The sequence below is a fragment of the Strongylocentrotus purpuratus genome, unplaced genomic scaffold (genome assembly GCF_000002235.5).
Source record: "Strongylocentrotus purpuratus isolate Spur 01 unplaced genomic scaffold, Spur_5.0 spur5_scaffold_6, whole genome shotgun sequence".
In the NCBI taxonomy this organism is placed as follows: Eukaryota; Metazoa; Echinodermata; class Echinoidea; order Camarodonta; family Strongylocentrotidae; genus Strongylocentrotus; species Strongylocentrotus purpuratus.
Window position 1 is genome coordinate 59,104,777 of NW_022145612.1, and position 18,298 is coordinate 59,123,074.

The 18,298-nt window shown below is 35.5% G+C and overlaps 2 protein-coding genes across 2 annotated transcripts in view; both read right to left on the reverse strand.

Annotated features, from left to right (window-relative positions):
* Positions 1–1,476: 1,476 nt before the first annotated feature.
* On the reverse strand, positions 1,477–8,025 carry LOC105444287. Its single transcript, XM_011678311.2, has 2 exons — positions 7,277–8,025; positions 1,477–2,029 (listed from the first exon to the last, which is right to left on the reverse strand). The coding sequence occupies exons 1-2, from the start codon at positions 7,343–7,345 to the stop codon at positions 1,637–1,639; spliced, it is 462 nt and encodes a 153-aa protein (XP_011676613.2). The 5' UTR covers positions 7,346–8,025; the 3' UTR covers positions 1,477–1,636.
* Positions 8,026–14,552: 6,527 nt separating this feature from the next.
* LOC581730 (Dusty protein kinase-like protein) overlaps positions 14,553–18,298 on the reverse strand; it is a 39,652-nt gene continuing 35,906 nt past the window's right edge. Inside the window, 3 exon segments of the mRNA NM_001098450.1 lie at positions 14,553–15,185; positions 16,000–16,249; positions 16,917–17,166. Coding sequence (NP_001091920.1) covers positions 14,968–15,185; positions 16,000–16,249; positions 16,917–17,166 — 718 coding nt within the window. The 3' untranslated portion in view covers positions 14,553–14,967.

Below are 18,298 nucleotides of genomic sequence, written 5' to 3' on the forward strand. Positions count from 1 at the left end.
TTGCAATGGATGCATGAAAAGCAAAAAAGGAATCAAAACAAATATAGCAACACTACATTTCCCAGTATAAGTGAGAGCAAGTATATGGCACATTTGAATGTGTGTTTCATTTCCAATATTGCAAAGTGAGGAGATTGCATATCTCCCCCAATTATAGATTTTATTGCACTTGCAATAAAAGTTTGCAGTAGGCAAAAAAAATGTCAAGACTTCGAAGAGAACATTTATTGAAACACTCATATCAGGGCAATTCTGATTTTTAAATTTTCTCTTGTTCCAATCTTACCTTCCGCAAATTAAATGTCTAACAGGATGGATCTTATTCAGAGTTTGCAGAAAGAAAACTGAAACATGTACAATAGCTAGGTTCAAAATGCCAGGTATCTGATTTAGTTCCTCGTGAATAATATAATTTTGTCATCGATGTCTTTGTATGACTAAAGTCTCGGGTGCTTAATTGTACACAGGTTTTCAATCTTGATAAAAGGGAGAGCAATGGATCGCATGGGTTGTGGTATATCAAATGAGTATTTGAAAATCTAAGATCTGAACTTGCCAGCAGGTATTAAACTATGAGATCCACATTGAATGAAATATTGGAAGACATATTGGTAGTCCATTAGTTATGATGCAAAGTGGTTTTTGATAACTCAAGGTTGAATTTCAATAGAAATTGCATTTCCTTGCATTGCGATTTTGGAAGATGAGATCCTTGTTTCTTTAACACTGATGTGTTCCTTTCAATACTTTTGTTTCTGTGACTTTATTTATCCTTCAAAAAGTACGTACATGTAAACAGTACTATCAGAGAAGTTACGATTCATCCTTGATCTATTAAACCTCTTCCCCCCCCCCCCCCTTGAACTAATAATGGGTCTTTCTTGCATTTTTGCCTTGGAGATAATGGCTAGAATAAAATGCTCTCGTAGGAAGTTTTTATTGTCATATTCCTTCTATATTAATTGCCATAATTTACCTGAATTCATTAATGCAAGACAAATAAATAAATTAAAAAATGAATAAAATGTTGCTCTCTTTGCAATATCTTGGGTGTTAATACGCAATGTTGGTAAAAGTGGAAGATGTAAATAAAAAAATAAAAAATGAAAATAATGATAATTCCCTGTACTTTCAGATTCAGAATAAAACCTCAAAATCACTGCAGAATACCAGTGTTTTCTAGAAATTACAAAAGAAAATGTTGGTTTTCCGGATAGGTATATCCGACCTTTGATGATTTTTTTTTTGTAATGTATAATTAATTATCAAGTTGCACCATTGAAACCATTTTTTGTTGGTGTGATGGATGAACAACAAAATCTGAAATTATGAATCTTGAAAGTTTACAAAGCTTATTTTATCGTAACATACAAAAGATATGATTGGTTTGGTCTCATATATATACCGAGGGGAAAACAAAAATTCACCGAATCTTATTCAAAAGTTTGACCAGCACCGTGTAGTATAGCTTATTATAGCTTATTATAGCTTATTTGCTTCTCCTCCCCATGATGATGGTCCCACACACTGTTTACATTGTTCTTCTTCACGTATTTCTTACCGGATCATGACACGTCATCAATTAAATTGTTTGGAAATGCTTGCAAATATTATCACTTCTAAGTACTATCTCCAATCACCTCGTGTGATGACCGTTCATCACCGGCCTCTTCTCACGCTTCAACCTTTCCCCATCAATCACCGTCTCAGCATCTCTTCCAAGGAGATGGGTGATGCCCCGTTTGAGAAGGCTTGCTTCCTCTGCCATCCTCTTGATCCTCTTCTTTATCCGTCCAACAGCCGTGTTCGACGATAGGGGTTTCAAAGGATTTCGTGTCGTCGTTGAACCGCCTTTCGTGTCGAGCGATATTTTTGGAAACGGCTCATCATCGGCAAGGGCTACTGAGATGGGGAGGGTTTGTCCTTTATCAGGTTGTACTTTATTTTGGTCTCCGGCTGGAGGTTGAATGATGACTTTGCTGCTGAGTGCTGGATCGTCATTGTGAAGACGTTTAACCCGGATTAGCTCCTGAGAGGAACGAAAATATGAAGAAAGAAAAAGGGAGGATTTAATGAGCCTATTAAAATACTGAAAGATTGTAAATGAGTTTTTTTAATGAGAGATTCTGAATGCAATATGGAGAGAGAGAAATAGAGAGAGAGAGAGAGAGAGAAAGAGAGAGAGAGAGAGAGAGAGAGAGAGGGGGGGGGGATTTATAGCTTGCATAACACTGGTTCAATTGCCCTGTATGAATCGAGGCCTGAACGTCATTACGTATACTCTCCTGTCAGCTACATTGTCGCTCATGTATTTGATCTTTGAATATCTGATCGTTGAGGTTTGAGTGACAAGATACTAATTAACGTACTCTCCTCCAGGTTAAACGCATCGTGAGCAAATGCTGTGATTTATAGCACTCTTGTAGAGCTCAAACTTTTGTATATACCTAACTAATCATTATGTGTATACACGTAGACGGAGAAAGTTTGTGTGAGAGAGAGAGAGAGAGAGAGAGAGAGAGAGAGAGAGAGAGAGAGAGAGAGAGAGAGATATATATATTTGTATATATAGAGAGAGAGAGAAAGACAGAGACAGAGAGAGAAAGGGGGAAAGAGGGGGATAAATATATATAGAGAGAGAGAGACGCAGAGATGAGACGATGTGGATGTGTGAAGGTTTTAGGAGAAAGCATCATGTTCATTTTCTTATTATGCTGCAATTATGTTTGATTCTTTTCTATATTTGTAAAATTGCTAAGAAAATGCAATTTAACCGATGTGAATAAATCAAAGACATTGTAATTATATAAAATGTAATTATCCAGAAAATTAAAGGGACACTGAGTACATTTTTGCCAGCTCGAGGTTATATGTATCAACCACCTTTTGGGCATTTTTTTTATCAACCTATATAGTCAAATTAAATTATGGTCAAAATATAGAATAACTATAAAATGGACAAAATATTAATCAACTTGTTTTTTTTTTAACTGCCCAAAGTTGATAACCCTCATGGCACAATTTTTACCAGTATTTTTAGGAGTGTAACTCTCTCGCTCTCTCTGAAGATCATAAAAAAAGATTTTTAAGAGAAGAAATGAGGGAGTTCATTTCTTTTTATTCATTTCATCTCTAATATTATAGAGTGCAATAGTGGTATGTGACTGACTGAGCAACTCCAAGGTATGATGACAAGATAAACATGATGATGATTCACAGCTATCTCCCAAAGCAAGCCGTCATTCTTATCATATACCTGCTGATGTGAAGAACACATGGTATTGTATTTTTATATTGTACTAATACTTCAAGATACTACTGTTTTAACACCCAAAGAGTGCACTAGGTGCAGGCCTAGATGTGTTGCAACAAGGAGATGGTGTATGTAGGCCTATCGTAATAGGAACTAAATTATTCAAAGAACCCGGATTGTCGATGGGAAAGTGCGGTATTGAATACTCCGTTGGGACGAAATTGTGATTAAAATCGCAGGCAGCCAAGCGAGAACTGGTAATTATGGGACAAGATGAAATGAGTTGCTGTCACTGCTTTTAGGAAGAATATGGAAGGAAAACAAATATTTAAGGGAAACGAAGACATGAATGTGTTGGTGGGGAAATGGCCATGGCTGAATGATAAAAGTTGATAGTTTGGTCGTCTTTATCATATTGTCAGCTAAGCCAAGATGCATTTCAAATTATTTAGTTCAGTCTGACTTTTGACAAAAAGTACTATTTTCCTGCTTCGAAAAATCACATAAAGACTTTCAAAACTTCAACATACGATGGCCTTGTGTGTCAGCTATTGAATTATACGAACATGCCATAATTGACATGATTGGAACATGATTTCTATGAGCTGTACTTAATTGAATATAACTTGCTTACTAATTAAAAGATTAGTCATCATTTTATTTTTTAAAGGTATCTGAAGAAGTTATTCATGAATTTCAATTTCTGCACATGGGTTATGCTCTTAGCGTGCAATCTTTTAGAAAATCCCCTTTTCGCTAGCTTCACATCTATGTCATTTCTAATTCTCAGATATTCGTGTTAAAAAAGGAAAAATAGAAGATGCCAGAAGGCAAGGTCTGCAAATATCTGTGGTATTTGCACTGCGTATACCGTCGCACGTGTGGAGCCAAGTTAGAGATCAATCGCAAATCGCCCTTAATAAATAGAGTGCAGACAAAAATATGTCCCCGAATCTGCCCGGGGTGCCTGGCTATTTCCCCCAATCTAAAACCATGGCTAGTTTAATATTGATACATCCGTCGTTACGTCCAACGCCATAACGGCGGGCTATCCAATATTCTTCTGCAAACCCAATAATAAGGCTCTACAAATAATATCTTCGCCATCTTGATAAATTGCTATACAATCTGGTGTTTCCTATTTTAGAATTCTATCGCGGAATATAGAATGAAGTGATTTTGTGTGGTGCAAGGAATTGAAGACAGTAAGTGGAATTGCGCATTCTTCAATTTTTATCCGAGACAGTATATATATCCATATTAAGATACATAAATGGAGCCTAAATAGAAAATTACAAATCCATAATTAAAGATCGGACCGGTGTGTACTCCCCCTGTCCATACATTCCGGTGACGTCACAATCGACTATGAAACCTCAAAATAGGTTCACATCAGATTTAGATATAGCATTGCTCAATGTTGTTCTGTCTGTTAACAATTATTATTGTCCCATGCCATTAATGATATGCCATGTTTTTAATATTATGATACTGCATGTCTATGAATGTCTTGAATGATATAACGTAACACATGAAGCTTAATCAATGTATAAACATAACTGTATATCGCATTGAGTTGGTTTGGGTATTTAAAGCCTATATAGTTTACCCTTCTTATACTCAAAGAAAATTGCGAATCGGAGATCGGAGCAATACCTTTTGGAATGCAAAGTATTAGGATGTATACACTTTTTGTTTGTTATTGACATTTCCCCAAACAGACTTTTTCTAAAATACAATTTTGTATATTTTATTTCTTTATTGACATTTTTCAAGCAATATTGATGTTTGTATAATAAGAAGGAAATATGAATTCGCTGTTAATCAATTGGCACATGCAGAGTTTCCACCCTCATCCTCTAATGAAACACAAGCATCATTATTCTGCATCCAAGTGTAACTTGGAATGTTTAGATCAAACAAAAAAGTCAATATCAATTGCTTTTTGACGAATAATTTCTATTCTGTCCCTAACAATTTATAGTCGTTGATTATTTTATCATGGATAAAGTTGAAAGCAAGATGTTTACTTGTTACTCTCTGTCAAAGTGACCTGTTTATCCCGGCGTTCTGCTGTAATAGCATCAAATATTAATGAAGTTAAACCCCTTGTCTCCGAAGCACCGAAACCATCCATCTTCGGTTCGTTACCCACAATAATTAAAATTGTCAGCTTGAAACTGATGTCATAGTCGGGGATAGAAACATGCATTGATCAGTCTCGAATGTTTGCTGTTGAATGATTCTCGCGTTGTTTTGAATATGGAGTGGTTTGAACTATATTTTTTATGAAAATTCGTTCGTGATTGTTGACAATAATTGGCGATGGGAAAAGATATTTACTTTTAGAAGAGCGAGAGAGAGAGAGAGAGAGAGAGAGCGGAGAGGAGGAAGATGGGAGAGGTAGAGAGTGAGAGAGAGAGAGAGAGAGAGAGAGAGAGAGAGGGGGGGTATAGTGGTGGGTGAGAGAACTTGAAGGTAGAGTTGAAAAGGAGAATGCAGGAATATACACAAAATAGGTTGTAAACAGTTTCCATAACGACGACAGAGTATAAACTTTTCAATAATTTGCTAGCCTATATGTCTTTATTATCTTACCAACTATGAGCTTAATTATTACTGAAATTGAATTTTTTGGTGATAAATTCGATTACCAAAAAAACAATCTTTGCCAATGATAGAATCATGTATTATGAATCCAGCAAAAGGGTCACAATAATCTATAAAAATAAATGGCCTATAGTAACATTCTCTTTAAAAGTAATACGTATTTCATTAGCTTGAAATGGATGACATACTGTATGATTAAGAGTAATACTTCAAGAATAAAACAAAACAAGAATACTTTTAAAGAATATAACAAACATGCCCCTATCAGCCAGTTTCGATAAACACAATAACATTTTACAGATTCCAATATTATATCAACCTATCGGAACAATAGACAGTAGTATCTATGTTTCGATATGTTATGATACATTATCTTGCAAATACAGCTCAGTGTATTGTGGGGGAAGGATGGGTAATTTCCACTATTTACATATGCTTTTAGGTATAGGAATAGGACCCGTAACACTGCTGAATATGGCATTGCGAACCCTGCATGGGCCATGTGAACAAATATTTTCTTCTTTTTTTCACCCGATTTTTAAATCTTTTACATATTTTGAATTGTCATTAAAATTGATGTATAAAAGCATTAGTCTAAGATAAAAAAATTACCTAGGTATAGAATATTGATTTGGTTGCAAATAAAACTAAAACTATAATGTACAGTCCCGAATAAATAAAATAAAATTGAATGCATTTATTTTGTGTATAATACCGCTTATACTCATCATGGTTGCAGACTGTTCTCAGTTTACTTCGTCAAGAAAAATGTTGGTCTACTTTATTGCATTATGCCAACAACAAAAAATACCTTTATAATTGATTACAGTCTCTCATTTTAGTCATCATTAACTTGACTCAGGAGAGGGAAACAGCTATAATCATAACATTAACTTTTTGTGGCTCCTAAAAATGACATAAAATGCTTGAAAATTCCATGTTATCAAACAAACACGATTGAAAAGAATTTCGAAAAATCAAACTTAGGTATCTCAATAGAATATCCATCAACTGCCGAAAGGTGCATACATTGGAAGGACGTATTCCAAACATTATAGGATATTCAATGGTATATTAAATTGTCCTTGAGTTGATTTTTTCGAAGTATTTGCGATCGTGTTATCTCTTTTTAGCCAAAATTTATTTTAAGCAGTCCTGTAAATGCTGTGTTCTCTTCCCCTCCGTTTATTCCTTTAATGAATAACAAATGTTACCCCAAATATAGACATTTTCTTCACCATTCAGTAGTTTTACTAATCTGTAGAAATGCAAGAATTTCAACAACGACATGTTAGTCAGGTTAACGAGCCATACTATACATGTATCACGTAAAACATGATTATATAACAAACAAAAAACAACTTTAAAAATCTTACATATAATATCATAAAAGTAATGAAAACATAAGCCTACCTCCTCCCCCGAGACCAGCATCAGCAGAACAAGAAGAGACAACAATGCGACCGATTTCTGTCCAACCATTCCTAAGAAAAAATGGTTAATCGAGTCAAACAGTTTTTAACCATATAGGAACAGCTTCGAGATATCCAACTATTATACTTTAAAGTTCATTTGCTTAGAGAGTCACAAGTCTACGCGAAGATCAGTCGGCGAATGAAGATTTCAAAAACCAACTAGGGCAATTACTATTGCCTTGCATCTCCACCACCCATTTAAATGTGCGAACAACAATGACGCAAACTTGTCTCTTATCCCGCAATAACACTATCTTCTTCCTTAATTAGCTTCCTTTGATAAAGATTGGTCACCCACAAAGAGCAGCCGAGAAGAATTAAGTGAAGATCTACCAGTTTCTTGCTGAGGATTCGTTGCATTCGATCTCCGAAGCTGAAACATGCATTTAGAATGGAATCGATGTCTGCGGAAATGACTTCGTTAATACCCAATGCTTGGTCAGTCATGAATTGAGAACACGACCGTCTGGGTTAAGAATATTATAAGTGGAAGATTCTCGAGAAAAAAAAGTAACACTAGAAGAATTCCCGCCTTTGTCTAATCCATGGTCACTGTCGTCTGCGCGGTGGTTGAGGTAGGAAAGTCTTTATTGGACGAGAGTAAATTTTCCCGCCATCAGATGTGAGCAGATGGTTTGTGCGTGATGTCGTCTGCTCCAACAAACACATATCGAGATCGATACGCACTACGAGTGATGCGTGCTGCTCATCCAAGGCACGCTTATTGCAAGATGGAGCGAACAGAGATCACATGCGGAGAGGGATAACATGAAAAGTCTTAGGAATTAAGAGTCATGTGGATAATGACAATTTGAAATAAGAAAAGAAGAAAGAGAGAGAGAGAGAGAGGAGAGAGAGAGAGAGAGAGAGAGAGAGATGGAGAGAGAAGGAGAGATGGAGAGGGGGGGGGGTGGGGTTCAGTGCATGGCATCTTTTGTTGGGTCACAATTACTGTATATTTTATAATTTAGACCATTGTCTTACAATATCTTCAAACTAATGAGATCACTCATTAAAAAAGTGGCTAGTTTTTATTTTCTAAATATCAAAATGTTGGGAACTATAAGCATAAGAGTAACCCAGATAGTAATTTTCTCTTGTGTGACGTTGCCGATCCTCGTTCATGTATGGTTCAGCACTCCGATTCCCTGTAGATATATAATACGGTCATTCATTTTCAATACTTTTCATTTTTAAGAATTCAACCCATATCTTTAAGTTTTATATTATACATTGGCTATGTTTCAGACATTTTAGAAAACAAAGCTTTGTGCTAAAAACGTAGAAAACGATTGTTTTGAAAATGGACCTGAGGAAAATCTGACAATCTCTAAAGCGCGACGCTTAAAGTTGATCCGTATTCATTATGATTTACACGATATGAAATAATGATAAATAAATAGCAATGGTCTCAAGATTATGGCAATGAATATGTCTTTTTTCAATGACAATATAATGATATACGATCTACCCATAAACACTCAGATAATAATATTCAAGCAGCAATGCAAGCCGGTTCAGAATACGCTGTGCGGTATTAAACGTTTTCTTCGCCCATAAGCCAATAAAGACGTGGTTCGATGGGTTCACGTAATCCTCTTGAAATTGGATAGATTTTAAGAGGTCAAAATAATCTCATTTAATAATTAAAACTGTCCAATTACTGTATTTATGTGCTCAAAGAAGTTGAAGAAAAAGCTTCACAATCGTTCCACTGCAGGGGCGGATCCAGCCGGCGGCAAGGGAGGGGGCCGAATTCGTGAGAACATAATTTATTTAGCGGCGAAAGAGCCGGTAAATATTATTCGCTCGGGGGGGGGGGGGGGGGGGGGAGTGAGCACTAATTATTTGAAAAATCGCACCCCCCCCCCCTTGAGCACCAAGGGAGTGGGCCAATCTAAAAAAAGGGGTCAACAAAATTTCCCCAGGGGTGTGGGCCCTGCCCCTCCCCCTGGATCCGCCACTGTTCCACTGTATCTTACACGGCATAACTATAATTGTGACTATAACCCATATCTAAAACGAATAGAAATTAATAGATTTTCAATTTGTTTCTTCAGGAAAAGGATTGAAAAAAACACATCACTCATACCACTAAGAAGTAGTTGGTCATCATTTTGTTTTAATAGTGGGGGGGGGGGGGGTAGGTATAAATACCAGTACCTACTTATTTGTTCTATCCAAATCAAATTGAATTCGACACTGACAAGCGATTAAGATCGAATTAATTCCTGTATACCAGCTATCTTTCTATCCCCCACTCTCTCTCTCCCTCTCTTCCTTTGAACTTCAGTCCTTTCTTAGAGAGGTCAGTCTCATAACTCACTACATTTAAATTATAAACTCCAAATGAGATCAATTTACTTCCATTTTGATTACAGTATTCTTGGATTGCCAATCCCTTATAATTATTGCCCTTTTCACAAGACCCTTTTGTGTGGTTTACAAGAATCTGAATTGAATGGACTGCTATTTCAAAATGTGCTTGATAACACTAGCCTGAACAGTCGATAAATGATAGTCAGTCGTGTAGATTGTAAATAAAACACTTGTTATGATAAGTGATGAATTAAAACTTGTGAAAATGTTTACTTACATTTTCCATATCAAAAAGGGCAAACAAAAATAAACTGAATATCGACCAGACGGCCAATGGTAAAGGTGAATAGCATCAACAAAAGTACAGTATTATTTTTGTTTTGACAACAAGATTTATGCAATTATATTTTGTGGTTTTGGACATTCTAAAACTAGTTAATCTTTTAATATTTGATAGAATGTGGTTTTCCCTGCAGTAGTACTTCGTAAATGGGCGAATTGCAGCTACTTTGTGTCCCATACATGACCAATTACATCTCAGATTTTAGAACTATCTGATTGATCATTGCCCTACTTGCCCCAAAATACTATTTCATGAACATACTTAACACGATACACAGTTACAACTTCAGATCACGAAAGAGGTCTTGCATAATATCACTTTATTCTTGATACACATCGCTGATATTGTGATAATGCTCGGTATTGACATACACCTGCTTACACAGCCTTGTATATTATTTCCAGAGGAATCACCAACGTAGCAACAGCACACAACTTCTCTAGGTTTATATGGGGAAAAAAAGAGGAAAAGTCCATTGATGACTCTGCTATCATCAGGTTGATAATGTAAAACCATTACAAACACAATTAAATCAAAAAAGATAGTCATTGATAGCAGCATGCAGAGTATTCTTAAAAGCTTCCCAACTGGCTTGACATAATTCACTGATCTATTGAGTGCCAAAAGTCAACCTCGCCATTCTGTTCAAATTTCTGTAACTCTGTATCAAAATCACTATAGAAATTGAGTGAATATCAATTTCTTCAAAAAATGACAAGTTTTACATTCTTAATGAGGTTACTAATGCACGGTAATTGTATAGGATGAAGAGGTCTAAATTTGGCTATCACTAAACCATTGGATCATCTCAATAACTTGAGCTTCCCAAAGTTAAAGTCTGCTTTAGAGAAGATCGGAAAGATACACGGCTTTTATAAATATTGCTAATGGTCAAGCAAAAGAAACCAGTGGCACCGCTATAAAATGAAATATAAAACTGAGATCAAAAATTTAAATTTTGACAGAGAAATAAGTTTTTCATAGTATTTTTGACCACATAGAAGCGGGATAAAGGTAACAATCACACAAAATAGATATTGACTTTATTTTCTTTGGTTATCTAATTAGGTGTTTTGGATAAGTCATTCTTAGTCAAGGATTTTTATTTATTTATTTATTTATTTCGTTTTATTTCAGCAGGGTAGCCCCTCAGTAGTTAAAATATTGTTATACTTGGGAGCACTGATAAATTATCCATAGAAACATGTACACATGATAGACCAATACAAGTAACAAATATATGGGAGAATACATAATATATGCCCATCTACTTATACATCTATTATCCTATTGTGCTTTATAATTAAACAAAACATTCTATGGTGAATGGTTTGGTACTTGATTTCATGTATTCTAAAAAAATATGAGCAATTTTATAACCCCCATTTCTGATATACACCTCAAATGTATCCCCTCTACATTCAAATGCATGTATACACCTATTCCATCATGCTTTTGAATTATATATGCAAGAAGAAAAGGGGAAGGAACAAACACCTATTTCAAAGGGGTGGAACAAACATATATTTTAAATAATTGTATAAGTAAATGCTAAATCAGTATATTGTATCCATTCTAGCCCCATATAATCAGATAGTCTAACACACATAAATAAATCCTTAATATTTTTCATCACACGAGTGTCACATTAGCAAAAAGTATGTTCCATTTTTGTTCCGATCTAGCTGATCATGAGAAAATGAACATTGAGAAATGAACATATATATATAACAATTATATATATAAATCACTATGAAATAGTTGATTTTTTTAACATAGTCTGACAATAAAAAAAATGTAATTAGTCTGTATTAATAATACTATGCATAGATACCAATGAATATTCACAACAGCAGCTTACATAACACATCAACATTGGAAACATGTGCTTTGTTAGCACCTTGAGTTATATGATGTATTTGATTTCCGTATTTTTCAAAAATATATATACTTTTACACCATGTTATCAAAATATTCATAATCACATGATTTTGAGCAAGTGCACAATGTTTTAAGGCAGACTTTCTAAACAAAGAAAGAGCATAGCATGAACAACAAAATGCTACTGTACACAATCAAGAGAAGGGAAGAGAGAGTGGAAGAGAGAGAGGGAGAGAGAGAGAGAGAGAGTGAGAGAGAGAGAGAGATTAACAACAAAGAAAATAGAAAATATTTGAGGAATGACACATAAAAGAAAAAAGAAAGAAAGGAAAGCTGTCAACTATACAATATGGAACTGTGGCAGTAATGCTTTTATACAAAGTAATTAACAAACAACTTAATTCGTATTTCAAAAAAAATAATGATATTGCATTTACAGTGTAAACAACATACGTCACCCTTCAAATATTGGGAAGTTATGTTTACAGTTAAGATATTGCCAGGGAGAGTGAGATAAATACAAGAGCAGGTAACAATCAATAAGTTAGATATGAGACATTTAATATAGAATAACCATAGACATATATAAGTGCCGATGGAAAAGTGGAAGATAATAATATGTGAATTACAAATCCAAATACTCCATTTTATTTCAAACTATTGCTTTATGAACACTTGGCATACACAGCCATTTAATTTCACCCTCAAGTCTATGATACCCACAACCGACCTGCTTTCTAAAATATGTCAAACAAAATAGTGATAAAAAAAAGAAACAATAGTAATACCAATTCATGAACACAAGAAAAGGCAAGAAATCAAGATGAAATAGCTCAACACGATCGCTGCCACTTATGAAAAGTTCAATTCAAGGGCAATTTCAGTACCCTACTGTATATCCTATAGGAATCATGTTCAGATAATATAATACATCTTTGTAATGTTCGCACATTTTTAAATTGCATTAGGTTGATTTTTTAAAAGTAGTTACGATCATGTGTTTTTTTTAAAAAGAAGTATGTATGTGCTAGGATCATTTATATCTTAATAGCCAAAAATAATTTTAACCCTTTTGAAAGCATCATTGATGTTTAAAAGATGAGAAGAAAAAAAAAATTGAATTTAAAAGTAAGTTCATAATCAAAATAAAAACACCCCTCCATCCATTCAATATTGCCTTCAGAGGTTTAGAGGGCAATACGTCAACCTAAATTTGCCCGAAAAAAAAGCAGAAATATATGCCCAAATGTTCAATGATGAAGTGCATTTACGATATCTATCCAGGTCGGATTGATATGATAATTTACCAAATATATCAATTAGTAGGCGGTTTCCCGGCAAAATTTGTATCATCACGTATTAGAATATTCTTTCACATGATTGGTAATAAGAGCGTCCATTTCATTTATTGAGAGGGGGACGTTTCCAAAACCGGTCTACCTTTAAATACAAATGTTCAAACTTTTGCATAAGAGTCAAGAAAGATCGTGGAATTACATGATATTCACAAAAATAGATGAAGATTCTGACAGAAATGAGTGGACCAAGTACTTATTCAACTGCTAGATCAAATAAACTAAAAGAAATCTGGTAAATTTATATTAAAAAGCAAAATATCCCCTTTGCCTGGTAATTTCCTAAGAGAGTAACTTTGGTTTTAACATCAATATCTATCAGTGAATAGGCCATTTTCATAATGTAATCAAGTTAAATGCACAAATATTCATTAAGTAATTATTTCATTCACTTGTTATGACTAATTGTATTTTAACAGTCAGAATGCCAATTGCATACAATGCGTGTTGTTAGGTAGGAAAACCCATAATGTTTGTTCTACCTAGCAACAACTGATGTATGTAATTATAATGCTAGTCTTCGTGTACATGGACCTTGTTCAAAATACACTGAAAATTGAAACTACAGGTTCCACGTTGGATAATAATATGCCTTACAAAAGACATGACTGGTGTGCTTATAATTCCTGAACCTTGTTAAGTTCAACGATTTCTTTTGTTTCAATCTAGTTTCTTTCTTCAGCCATTTGATGAAAATATAAGTTTTCCACTTGGGAAATCAAATTTTGTCACTTATTTACAAAATGAGTTTCATAATTATCCAATATTTCATGAATTTAAGTACATTGTGTTTTCTACAATTTAATTACATGATCATTTCACTTGTTTCAATTATATATTCCCCAAATAATCATTAATGTTCTTCATAAGTTAATCTATGTAATGAAAACATGGTTGATGACCTTTACTCAGAATTAGCAATGGACTCAATGGAAAATAAACGACAATCAGTTCTATTCTGCTCCCTAAAATAGCAGACTTAGTTACCTTTGTCATATGGTATCACAACTGAATTCAACATTCCCAGAAGCATAAGGATATCTATATTTAACATCAGACTTTTCTAATGTGCTGTTATTAGATTCATGTCTGCATTTAATCAAGGAAAAGGTGCAAAAGTGCATTTTGCATAGAAAGAAATCTGTTTGTTCTTCCTAGTTTCTACATGGCAAATGATCTAATAAATTGTAAATTAACTCTTGCACAGCTGGAATCTAAGTAGATCTCCTCAGGTATCCTACTTGGGTCTAGGCTACTTCCTAAAACCATTGTCTGTGTTTTTGTTCCTTGGCATAATATAATAGTGCAACTCTTTCTTAATGGATCGTACACCTCACATTTATTAGAGGCTGATACACTGTCATCATAGACAACCAGGACAGTGCAATGTTCCATTCTCTCGTCATATGCAGCATTGTATGACACTTCTACCAATACCAAAGAAATGTTCCCCCTTCCTGCACCCTCTCCTTGAGAATGCCTCCATAAGGCTTCCTCACTTATTAGGGCAGCTTGCAGATTAGACCTCATCACACGACACTTCCTGGTATATCTAAACCATTCTCATACCACCCGCATCACATTGCTTTGACCTAATACATATACATGCACGTTTGGTATTATGGTACTCGCAGGGTTACTGTAAATCTCAGCTACAGTATTCCACTCATCTTTGACAAAGGCAGTCCATTCTTTACAGTTCTACAAGGTGACTTCCCAAAGACATTTTCTCTAGAGTGTATCTGATTTTAGATTCTGCTGTTCCTTCGCTCCTCCTCCTCCTCCTCCCTCCGCCTCTCTCTTGGCAAGGGCTTTGGTGTAGATATCTTGTAGCTTAGATTGCACCTCTCCTAGTAGGGGTCTCTCGCTGGGTTCCCCTGCCCAGGAGGACTTCATCAGGTTCCAGCTGGCATCGTCAAACTGGGGACGCAGCCTCTCTGGCCTCACACCTTAAGAGAGAGAAATTGAGCACATTATCATATATGATTGAAATGATCGACTTGCCATGTTTTCATGACAATTTCGTTCAGCAGATCTTTCTATTATTGTACAAGCACCTTATAAATACCAAGTATTATTCTCAATATTTCGCATTGGAGTATTTGAATCAATTTACATGTTTATCCAGCAATGATTATTCTTTAAAATTCTCAATCAAAGGGGACCATTATGAATTCAATAGCATTCCATTGCTCAACTCCCCCCATGGTAATATCATGTCTTTTTATTTAAAGTTGCTCAAGCTTTGGTATATAGAGGGCAGCACACGGACGTGCGATACCTATACCATCTTGCAGATTTTTTTACGTACAGGAGCGTAATACCCATTGGCTCAGTGTTATGTAGTGATCGCCAACTTGCCAACTTTACGAGTGACCGAGTCTTGTTGTGCGCGCCCGGTTTATCCAGATGTTGGATTGACTGTTTGTAATTAAGTTTTGAAATATAGCCCATAGCATATGAGTCGATGATGGATAACATGTCTACAAAACAGTCATAAGAGAGTAACACATATGCATAATGGGAAAGGTCCAGGAAAGTTGCAAGGTCATTTTTTTATATACTGAACCTCATGACAAGACATTTGGGAATGTAGTGAAATTGGATTAAAAAGCATTTTGCTCACTGGAGGTGAATTCCCCTCCCCCCCCCCCCCCCCACAAAAAAAATTGTTCAAGCAAACAGAGAAACTGCACTCCTTTTCATTTTCCACAAAGTACACAGAAAAAAGCAACCACAAATATCCCCAAAACATGACCTCACCTTTCTTGACAGACGTCCATAGATGGTCTTTATTGGCACACTGTTCAAATGCCTGAGGAAGCTTTACATGCCCTGCACACACATACCACAGCAATATACCAAACGCATAGGTGTCCACGCTGTTATCGTACTTGCCAGAGAAGAGCTCTGGAGCCATGTGGATGGGTGTCCCTACGATGCTACCGCTCATCATGGCCTCGGGCTTGCAGAATCCTAGATCAGTGATCTTGCCTCGGTCATGCTTGTCCAACTGAAGGGGAAAGGGGTTGGGATACAGATAGTGGAAATATTTATCTTTTATTGTTGTCTGTATTAAATATTAAAGTGCTGTACCATAATCAGTGACTCCCTTAGATAAGCAATAGGGGTATATACCCTAGACCAGAGACGCTGACTAAGTTCTGATAAAAACCTTAGTATCAAGTAAACTTCTTGAAATTTTTAACCACTTATGTAAGGATAAAAACAAGAAGCATTTTATTCAACAGCAGAATTTCAAATGTAATTCTTTTTAAAAAATGTTAAACTGGCCTTTTACTGGGCATGACATATATATTTCACAGAAGAAAAATATGGTAATCCCTGTTCCCTTTTGCCATTTCATAAACAGACCCAAATACAATATACAGTAACAGTGGAATTCTTGGGTGGCAAAATGGCATCATGGCAAATTGGTAAGGGCTCTTGACTTTCATATGCGAGTCTCGGGTTCCATCGTCTCTTGTGCTTACATTCTTGGACATGGTGTCCAAGGACTCGAGTGTACTAAAATAGGGACCTGACCATTCTGGGGTTTTAAGAAAAGCAGGGCTTGCAGGAAGAGCAGCATTATTATTTACATGACTATCTTGGTTAAATAAGACCAAATTATTATTACTACTATTAGTCCACTTGGAGACCCAATATCGTTCACTTACCAGCACATTCTTGAGCTTGATATCCCTATGTACCAGCCCCAGACTGTGAAGGTACCTGACACCCTCAGCGACATCAAGAGCCACATGTAGCCTCTCAGGTAGTTCCATGTTAGCTTTGATAGCAGTATGAAGATCTCTTTGCATTCTCTCCATCAGAAGCAGCACAGCTGGGGAGCAACCCATCCCACCGTACCCGTGGTCGATCACGGAGCCAATCACAGCAACGATGCGGTCGTGTTCTGCAATGGACCTAAAGAGTGAGAGGTAGAACAATGTGTCAGACAGGAGGTCTTTGATTTTAATTCCATTGCTGAAAATTTAATATGAACTTCTAGTCTGAACTGGCAAATAAAGAATAAATGTACTTTACATCAAACCAATCAAATAAACTTTATTTTAAATTTTTTTTCTTGATAGAAATGAGTGATTTAAATTCAATTTCATATATGTACCAACCCTGCTAATGGCATAGGAGGTCTTCTTCAGGAAAGACCTGACAAACAATTCATAACTTTATGATCATAGCTGGAATAAATAAAGGAATAAATAACATATAGCCCTCATTTCTAACCATTCTTTAATTGTTAAGTAAGGAACAAAACAGTCACAATGTACAGTTGGTTGGGATAAATGCTCGTACATACACATTTTTGTACTGCAAATGAAGAATATTGAGTCATAGTTAGCCATGTGAGAAAAAAAAGTTACCAGTACTTCAAAGAACCTGTTGAAAATTATTAATCTATGCCTATACTTTGCACAGAATATATAACATATAGCCCTCATTTCTAACCATTCTTTGATTTTTAAGTACGTTACAATACTGTCGAAAAGTACAGTTGGTCGGGATAAATGCTCGTACACACAATTTTTTTGTACTGCGAATGAAGAATATTGAGTCATAATTAGCCTAATTAATGTGAAAAAAAAAGTTAGCAGTAGTTCAAAGAACCTGTTGAAAATGATTAATCTATGCCTCTACTTTGCACAGCATGCAATAGGCCCAATGCCAAAAACATGGCCACTAAGGCCACCCAACATATATTGTCCTTACAAAGGACAGCTGCAATAATTGTATAATGTAGGTTAATTAGAGATTGTGGTTGTTGTAGTCCTTCCCATAAGGAATCTAAGTTCGCTTATTATGTCTTTTCTGTACATTGTACATCTCATGTTTCAATTCTAATTATTTATAATATATTTTGGCAAGTTTATGGAGTCACTGTTCACACAAATGCTTCTTATTTAGAATTAAACTTTTACCCATCCATGTGTGCCTGGTTGATAATTGATGATGCTTTTTCTCTCAACTCTTGTGACTACTATGCTACGTTTTGTCTGCTGTGAGCCATAAGTACATAAATTCATATTTTAGCATACGT